At 35.1% G+C, this 10,109-nt stretch overlaps 2 protein-coding genes across 2 annotated transcripts in view; both read left to right on the forward strand.

Moving 5' to 3' along the window:
• The first annotated feature begins 7,704 nt into the window (after positions 1-7,704).
• LOC135214010 (uncharacterized) overlaps positions 7,705-10,109 on the forward strand; it is a 141,659-nt gene continuing 139,254 nt past the window's right edge. The window contains exon 1 of the mRNA XM_064248113.1: positions 7,705-7,802. The gene's annotated coding sequence lies outside the window, so the exon portion shown is untranslated. The remainder of the gene's footprint in view (positions 7,803-10,109) is intronic.
• The window catches only part of LOC135213781 (fibrinogen beta chain-like), a 6,681-nt gene continuing 4,331 nt past the window's right edge, over positions 7,760-10,109 (forward strand). The window contains exons 1-2 of the mRNA XM_064247909.1: positions 7,760-7,899; positions 8,349-8,651. Of these exons, the coding sequence (XP_064103979.1) occupies positions 8,510-8,651 (142 nt within the window). The 5' untranslated portion in view covers positions 7,760-7,899; positions 8,349-8,509. The remainder of the gene's footprint in view (positions 7,900-8,348; positions 8,652-10,109) is intronic.

The following is a 10,109-nucleotide window of genomic DNA, read 5'->3' on the forward strand; positions in this document are numbered from 1 at the left end:
CTAAGAATGACGCGATAGCTCCAGGACCCACGGCCCCACTGTTTACACGAATTCGGGGGGTCGTGTTGACGGGCCCAGATGGTTCCTCTCAGATGGTGGCTTACCGGGGACGATCGCTCTGTGTAAACTGATGGAGAGGAAGGTGCCTGGGGCATGTTGATTTTTTATTTTTTTTACGTCTTTTTTAATGGTATATTTTGAGTATACATTAATAACAGTTTTTTTTATATAAATGTCTTCTTTTTAATGGTAATTTCATCTGAAATGGTAATTTTATCAGTACGCATTAGTAAAATTTAATTTTAGTTCTTATAATTTTTTTTTTACATAAATGAAAAAATATATATTTTTCATAAATATCTTCTATTTCATGGTAATTTTATCAGTATACATTCATAAAATTTCATTTTATTAACTGCTGTTTGAATTTTTTTTATATTTTTTTATAAATTGCCTTTTATTATAGGTGATTTTGTCAATATAAGAAAAGAAAAAAATATATAATGGATAATAATTGTGATAACTCCAAGAGCTCAAATTATATGGAGGATAATCTTTCTCGCATAACCTCTGCATCTAACAAAAGCATACTAGAAAAAAGATGTTAAAATATAGCTTTTATTCTTCTAATCTTCTATACTGTCCAATGGAAAAAAATGACAAAAAACATCAAATAAAAGCCTCTAACAAAAGTATACTCGAAGAAAAATGGTGTTAAGGGGCATAGCTTTTATTATCCTAATCTCCATTACATCTCCATTACCCTGTCCAGCATCAAAAGATAATAAGAAATTAAATAAAAGGGAAATGAGACTCTTCATAAAGGACCCTTTTCATCTTTGACCAAAGCTGACTAAAGACATCAAACGACAGTAAGTATCCTGGAGCGCCACATATTTCACCCATTCAAACAGCGGGCCTTTCTAACTTGCGCCACTAATGAAGAATACCTGTAGAATACAGGGAGAATGGGGGCCCTTCTCATTTGCCAAGAAAGTGCTTCTCAAGAGAGAGAGAGAGAAAGAGAAGAAGAAAGTGCTCCCCGAGAGGGAGAGAGAGAGAGAGAGAGAGGCGGGGGGGGGGGGGGGGGGGGGGGGGGGGGGGGGGGGGGGGGGGGGGGGGGGGGGGGGGGGGGGGGGGGGGGGGGGGGGGGGGGGGGGGGGGGGGGGGAGGAATAATAAGTGCTCCCAAGAGAGAGAGACATGGAAAGAGAGGAACAAGAATTATTCTCAAGAGAATAAGTTTCTCTCTCTCTCTCTCTCGGAAGCACATTTTCTTTCTCTATCTTCAGCAGTCTCTCTCTCTCTCTCTCTCTCTCTCTCTCTCTCTCTCTCTCTCAAGAGAGAGAGAGAAAGGAAAAAAACAAAAAGTGCTCGAGGGAGAGAGAGAGAAAGAGAGAAACGAAAGCAACAAGTATATTGTTGAATCGCATCAACTAACTGATCTAAATTACACATAGATTAAACCCCTCTTACAGCAGAGAGAGAGAGAGAGAGAGAAAGATTTTGGCCAGCCACCCAACATCTCGTGAAGCTGTCCTGACGCCTTTCTTTGTTTACTTCTTGAACAACACCTATGTACACAATGGCGTCCTAATTATTCTGGAGAGCGCTTGTATTACAAACACAAAAGGGTTTGTTTGGGGGAAGGGGAAGGGGATGGTGGATAGAAAGAGAGAGAGGAGGGGGGGAGGGGGGACCTTAAGATTATTCCCTTGGTTTAAAATGTGTTTTTTATACCTCTTTTTTTTCACCTCGGTACATTAGGCGAGATTTTTTTTCCCCTTTTGTAATCTCTACTACGCGATTATGAGAAGGGGTTTTTTCCTCTCTCTCTCTCTCTCTCGGGGGGGTCTCTCTCCTCTCTCTCTCCTCTCTCGTCTCGGTCTCTCTCTCCTCTCAACTTTTCTAAATATCTTGTTATATAGGACATCGGTTTTAATCATGTTTACAACCCATAGCAGTTGAATAATGACCAGGTACGTAACAGACTACTTAGGACTATGAGGACCCGTAGCTATGTAAGGCCAGCAACTTCACCCCTAAAGAATTAAAAGCATGAGTTATTTATTTAAGTAATCCAGGCGAGAACACAATTAAATCCCTCAGGGAAAGGATTTAACAAGATCCATTTATAAGCGAGTTCCTTCAAAGAGAGAGTGAGAGAAATAGACAGAGAGAAACAGAGAATAAATGAGGAGCAAAATCAAACAAAAAGAAACGAAACGGAAAAGGCCAATCTAGGATCTTTCAGCTTGCTGGGGAAGAGGGGAGAGGCTGCTAGGGAAGGGGAAGGGAGAGGGGGGGGGCTTTTAAGGAAAAGGCATGGGAGAGGGGAGGGGCCTCTAGGGAAAGGGGAGAAGGAAGAGAAAGGGGAATTGGATGGGCCTCTAGGGAAAGGAGAGTGGTTTCTAGGGAAAGGGGGAGGAGACTTTAGAGAAAGGGGAGGGGCATCTAGGGAAAGGGGAGGGGTTTCGAGGGAATGGGGAAAAGGGGAGGATTTTATAGGGCAAGGGGAGGAGCCTATAGGGAAAGATGAGGGGCCTCTAGGGAAAGGGGAGGGGTTTCTAGGGGAAGGGGAGGAGACTTTAGAGAAAGGGGAGGGGCATCTAGGGAAAGGGGAGGGGTTTCGAGGGAAAGATGAGGGGCCTCTAGGGCAAGGGGTTAGGAGCCCTTTAGGAAAGATGAGGGCCTCTAGGGAAGGGGGAGGGGTTTCTAGGGAAAGGGGAGGAGACTTTAGAGAAAGATGAGGGGCCTCTAGGGAAAGGGGAGGGGTTTCGAGGGTAAAGGGGCGGAGCCCTTTAGGGAAAGGGGAAGGGCTTCTATGGGAGGGAGAGGGTCTTCTTGGGGGAAGGGGAGGGGAGAGGGAGGAGTCTCCAGGGTAATGGGGAGTTGCGTCACAGCCAAGCGAACTGAAAAAGCAATCGTAAAATCTTTCAGGTCGAAGGGGGGTGGTGGTAATCCCCTTATGGGGTCGGCCCATACCCCTCCCCCCTCCCTACCAAAATCCTTCCTCTCCCTTCCTTTATTTGCACAGAAGGATTTATCGTCCAAGTGACGTCCTTTATCCCGTGTTCTCAAGAAATTACTCCCATTGACAAAGGCGCCGGGCAAACACTGGAACGAGATTTCGAAATCTGGAAGAGAGAAAGATAAAATAAAAAACTAGGTTTTGAGTAAAAAAAAAAAAAAAAATCGAAAATTGAAAAAGAAAAAATCAGAATTCGGAACTTTAAAAAAGAACAGATTTCGAAACTTGAAAAAAAAGGTTAAGAATTAAATAAAATGTATAAACTAAAAACAATCAGCTTTCAAAACCATAATAAAGACCAGATTTAGAAACTAAATAAAATCTGATTTCGAACCTACAATGAAAATTAAGTTCAGAAACTTAAAAGAAAAATCTAAGCTAAAAGAAACTAGATTTAGAAACTTAAAAATCAAAGGGAAAAAAAATAGATTTAGAAACTAGAAAATAACTCTAAGCTAAAAAAAGAAAAACTAGATTTAGAAACTTAAAAATAAAAAGGAAGAATTCAGTTTCGAAACTTTCAAAACAAGAGATAAAAAAATGAAAAAATTAAAAAAAATCATCCTTTAGCAGCAAAGCAGCAGGTAGATTTGAAATGAAAAAAAAAAAAAAACAAAAAAAAAGCTGTAAAGAAAATAAAAAAAATTTGGTCTCAGAACTTCACCGGAGATGAAAGAGAAGGAAGTTTTTTTTTATTTTTTTCTTTTTTTTCTGTTTTTGAGTGATTACATATTTCGTCAGAATTGAGAAACCTTCTTAGCATTCAGACATTTCAATTTGATATGATGTTTCAGCATACGTCATGCATGCATACATACATACATTTAATAGTTCAACGACCAATTTATACATATATAAATAAATGCATGAGGCCGTCAAAGATTAAATATACATATATATGAATACATTATTCCTTGAAAGCTCAGATACAGTCCATGCAAGTCACCAAATTGTAAAAGGCTTTCTTTTTTATATTCTTTCCAACTTTCATCTTTCTTTAGCCAGATTTATTCAATTTATTTTTTATATTCTTTCCAACTTTCATCGCCAAATTTATTAAATTTATTATGATTAATGTTGTCCACTGTCTAGAACTTTCTGCGGACGATGTAATTTCAACTCAAAACCCTTCATAAATATTTATGGGTTCATATATCATCAGTTTATTCACATATCATTGGGTTATGATTATTATTATTGTAATCTCTCAGTAAGTCTTAAGTTGCCATTCAGTTAAGAAAGAAACTTTTTTAAAATCACGTAAACGCTTTTGATGTAATTCGTTGATAAACAATCAGATAAGAGATGGCTAAAGATTTTATTTGTGTCTTTGTGTCTTTGTGTCTTTGTGTGTGTGTGATAAAGAGAGAGAGAGAGAGTCAGTGAGTGAGTAGAGTAAGCTGGCCCAATGCTAGCACGGGGTCTTATTCCTAGAGTAGCCCAGAAGAAATTAACTTGGATATTGATCAAGTTAAGCAGTTGCTGAAATATATATATATATATATATATATATATATATATACATATATATATATATACATATTATATATTATACATATATATATATATATATATATATATATATATATATATAGAGAGAGAGGGGAGAGAGAGAGAGAGAGAGAGAGAGAGATAATATATGTATATTTGCATTGATATCCAGTTCGAATTGGATATTAAAGGACATTTTGTAGCTTAATGCATGTATATGAATCACTGTGTTGTGATACAAATTCACATGTATATATGTGTATTTCTATATATATATATATATATATATATATATATATATATACATGTCTATTATATATATATATGTGTATTATATATATACATATACGTATATATATATATATATTTATATTGTATACATAACCTACTATTTTGAGACGAACACAGACCATTACAATTTTCGACGGGCACATAATAAACGAAGTACTGACAGACAGACAGACAGACAGACAGATGGCAGGCGCGCCTGACCGAGAGGAAAGGGGAAATGTAACATATTGTGAAGCCGTCGAAGCAATTACGATACAAACGACGACAAATAGCGAAACTTCAACCGTTCGTTACGTCGCGGGGAAAAGTATTAAGGATTGTCAATAAAACAAAAAAAAAATGATCCCTGGCAAACTTCATTTCTTTAATTACTCGGACAAAATTTCGAGGAAGTTTCACACGAGAAATTTTGCGAGAGACCGATGCAAGATTCTTCTCTTTCGTCAATACGGATTCTCGGATCGCTCATTGGCGTCAGTCTCTCTCTCTCTCTCTCTCTCTCTCTCTCTCTCTCTTCCTTTGATATATAAATGAATAAATGAGTGTAAGTCTCTCTCTCTCTCTCTCTCTCTCTCTCTCTCTCTCTCTTCCTCTTTGATATATAAATGAATAAATGAGTGTAATTCTCTCATTCTCTCTCTCTCTCGTCTCTCTCTCTCCTCTCTCTCTCTCTCATCTCTCTCTCTCTCTCTACTATTATATATATATATATAGTATATATATATATATATATATATACACACATACACACACACATATATATATATATATACATAATATATCTTCATATTTATATATGCACATACGTATGTGTGTATATATATACATGTATATATATATATATATATATATATATATATATATATACACACATACACACACACATATATATATATATACATATATATATTCATATTTATATATATGCACATACGTATGTGTGATATATATATACATGTATATATATATATATATATATACATATATTATGTATATATATGTATATATATACATATGTACATATGTATGTATGTATGTATGTATATGCTTCTGTATCCGAGTGCTTGCACATCATCATTACTTATGACTTACAAATCAAACTGGTGAGTGAGTGCAAACGATAAGGACTACGATAAATACAAGCTGGCCCACCCGAAATTCCCAGTGACGTCACGCTTTATCGAACATTAAAAAAATGAGGAAAAACCTCATGCTATATTTTTATAGAAAAGAGAGAGAGAGAGAGAGAGAGAGAGAGAGAGACAGCACAAACAAATCTCTACGTCATACAATTTAGATATCGATAGAAAATAGAGAAAGAAGAGAAAAATACAGTAAAGAACTCTTACCTCATTCCTGATATACATCTATGAAAGAGAGAGAGAAAAAAATAAAGGAAAAATAATTACAACAACAACAAAAACTGCCTCATTCAAACTAATATCAGTCAAGACATATCTGTAGAAACAAAGAATCAGAAATAAAAAAAATTATCTACCTCATTCAAGTTATATATCTCTGAAGTGTGAGAAAGAGAGCAGAGAGAAGCAACGAACAAGGATGTTGTACCGTTCTGTCACTGTGGCGCTGCCCCGCTACCTTACTTAGGCTATATCTATGGAGAAGAGAAAGAGAGAATGTCAAGAAGAAGGGGCACGAACAACGTGTGGGCATGATCTGGCACTGTCAGCTGATGATGGTGGTGGTGGTGGCACTCAGCCCCGCGATAAGACGAGACGGAGGAGGTGGCACTGGTTGGGAGTAAATTCGCCTCCTGGCCCTGCCCGCCCTAAACCGGAAACGCCAATTGATGCGAGAATGTATCAAATAGCAATTTGTAATGACACGTAGCGTTTCTTCGCTTACTGGAGTTATTTTTTCCTCCTTTTTTTTCCTTTTTTTTGTAAATATTCCTTAATCCTTATGGAAGGGATTTTACGTGATGAAATTAATTAAAAGGTTACAAATAATAACAAGGAAATAATTAAACAAAAATAAAGAAAGCAAAATAACCATAATAATTTAGCTTCGTGAGACATTGAAAAGAGTTTAGTATGTCACAGAAAAAAAAATAAAACATTTTAAGTTCATATGACATAAAAAATAATTTTTCAAAAAAATAGTTTATGTTCGTATGTAGCAAAGTCATCAAAACAAAACTGTTTAGGTTCGTATGACATTCGTGGTCATATGCCATACAGTAAGCAAAGCAAAAATATATTGGTTCGTATGACATTAAAAAAAGCAAAATAATGTCATGTTCGTATGCCATGAAAAATCTTATTATGTTAGGTTCGTAAGACACAATCAGGAAAAACAAAAAATGTTTTAGATTAGTTTACCATAAGTAAAGCAAAAGAAAAAGTTTAAGCTCGTATGACAAAAGAAAAACAAGAAAATATATAAGTATATTATTATTTCAGGTTCATATAGGCATAAAGCAAAACATATAATTAGTTTCGTATGCTACGCAAAAAAAAGTCAAAGCACCAAAAAAATCATCATGCATAAAGAAGAAGGCAAAAAAAAAAAGAAAAATTATAATGTGTTTTTAAGTTCGTATGCAACAAAAAAGCAAAAAAAAAAAAATTTGGTTCATAGCCCATAAGAACAAAACAAAAAGCTTTAGGTTCGTATGCTATAAAAAAGCGAAAAAAAGGTTCGTAGCTCATAAGAGCAAATCGAAAAAAGCTTTAGGTTCGAATGCTATAAAAAAACAAGCCAAAAAAATTAGGTTCGTATCCCATAAGAGCAAAACAAAAAGCTTTAGGTTCGTAAGCTATAAAAAAATTAGGTTCGTATCCCATAAGGAAAACAAAACAAAACAACATAAAAGAAAGCTTTAGGTTCGCATGTATTGTGAGTGCAAGAGGACTAGTCAGTCTAGTAGTCACTTTGTGGCGGCCACAGAGACACGACGCGAATACCAATCGCTCGTTGTTGAATCTATTTTTTCTTCTTCCTTTTCTTCTTCTTCTTGGATAAATTCGGTGCGTTTCATCGGTTCTCCTTCATTTCAGTCGTCGTTTGCGCTCTAAACGGTTCGCATTCACGGTGTTTGTTAAAGAAAATAAAAGCGCTTCAGAAGTAAGCATAGCTTTTACGTTTTTTTTTTCAAAATATATTCACTTCAGGATTAGGTGTTGTTCCAGATATAAATATCGACTGTGCTGTGTGTTTTTTTTTTAAACGCTTCAGAAATATATATATATTACTATTTGTGTGGGAATGAAAACAGCTTTGCCAGTGTTTTTACTGATATTTTCAGAATGAATATCGATTTTCAGTGCATTTTTTTAAACTTCAGGAATAAATATCGTATTTCCAGTGCTTTTTTTTATATAGGAATTCATAAACAACTATCCCTTTTACAGTGTTTTTCCAAAAATTTATCAGCTCTTAAAAACTGCATATTCGATGTTTTAATTTTCAACATATTTCAGAACTATCTGCCATTTCAGTGTGTTCATTTTATTTCAGAAATAAGTATTGCATTACTAGTGCTTTTTTTGTTTTAATTTTCAAAAATATTTCAGATCTATCTGCCATTTCTGACAGCGCCATTTTTCAAAAAATACTTTTCAGAACGCACTTCACTGCCTCAGGAAAAGTACTACCCATCTAAGAGGTATTCCATCCTAGATAAAAGAAAAAAGAAAAAATCCTCCCGTGAATATTAAGGGATAAAAACTTCACCATGAGGTACGCCAGTCTGTTGTTAGTAGTACTACTGGCGACGCCATATTGCCTGGCAGCCTCTCAGATGAGCCTGTGTGGTTATGGGGACGTCTGCGAAGCCATTGTCTTCAACCAGCTCGCCCTGGCTTCTATACGCGAAGGTCAGTGATGCCCAGGTGCTATACCCAGTGTCTCAAATACCTACTAGGTCATGTTTTTTTTTTTTTTTTTTTTTTAATAATATAATACAGTGTTTCTTCCTCTTGAGCTATACCCAGTGTCTTCAGTACCCAGCCTTTTTTTCACAATATAATGCAGTTTTTCTTCTTGTGACCTATGCCCTGTGTTTTTTTTTTTTTTTTTACAATATAATACAGTGTTTCTTCCTGTGACCTAGTGTTTCTTCAGTACCAAGCTTTTTTTTTTTTTTTTTTTTTTTTTTTTTTTTTTTTTTTTACAATATAATGCATTTTTTCTTCTTTTGACTTATTTTCAGTGCCTTCAGTACCCATACCCAGCCATTTTTTTTTCACAATATAATGTAGTTTTTCTTCCGCTGACCTATTCCCAGTGTCTTCAGTACCCAGGTCATGTTTTTTTAAATACATAATGTTATTTTCTTCTTTTGACCCATTTTAAGAGTTTTCAGTACCCAGGTCATGGTTTTATTTTTTACTATATGCGATTTTTTTCCTCGTAGGAGTGCTGTGACATCAGTGCACCTCATGTGATCCACTATATGCGGTACTGAAAGAATTCTGTTCCGTACTGTGGCGATTTTTTTTTATTTATTTATTATTTTTTTTTAAATGAAATGAAATTTATTTCATGATATCTCGATATTTTTGGGGAAATTTAGATGTTATTTTGTTCCATTGTATGGCGGTATTTTTGAGGAAAAATATAATAGAATTTTGTTTCCTGGTATCGCAATATTTTTGGGGAATATAAAACAATTTTATTCCATACTATTTTAACATATTTTCTATTATTTATAGCATATTGTCTTAGTCAATCTTGTATAAAATACAGAAAACCAAAAAATAGATAAATAAATTTTAATGAAGATAAAAAAATATAGAAAAAAAAAAAACAAAACAAACAGGAAAAAAAATCTATTTTAATGAAGATAAAAAATTCATGTATTGTTTACAGAACTTATATAACTGTTTACATCTGGTTCCCGGTAGGCATGAAACTGTGCAACGTTTATGTTGCTGGTCACATAACACTAACACTTAACACTTTCGCCTTTAGGCAAAACAGTTTTGCCCAAACATTGCTGAGGGTTCGTGATTTTAGGCAACGCGAGGCAACGAGATTTAAAAAACACGACACTGTGGCGTGACTAAGTTTAATATTTATTATTTTATGGCAGAAAAACCATTTTGACGTCGGTGAAGAAAGTTGTGATTTAATATTTTTTATTCTCTTTCATTCCATTTTTATGTCAGTGAAATTACAGCAACTGTTAGAAGCTACGACTCTGTGGAATGACTAAGTTTAATATGTATTATTTTATGGTAGAAAAATCATTTTGTCATCGGTGAAGAAAGTTGTGATTGAATATTATTTATGCTCTTTCATTCCATTTTGAAAGATAGCGTAACATTTTGGTA

Source organism: Macrobrachium nipponense, chromosome 43 (genome assembly GCF_015104395.2).
Source record: "Macrobrachium nipponense isolate FS-2020 chromosome 43, ASM1510439v2, whole genome shotgun sequence".
Taxonomy (NCBI): domain Eukaryota; kingdom Metazoa; phylum Arthropoda; class Malacostraca; order Decapoda; family Palaemonidae; genus Macrobrachium; species Macrobrachium nipponense.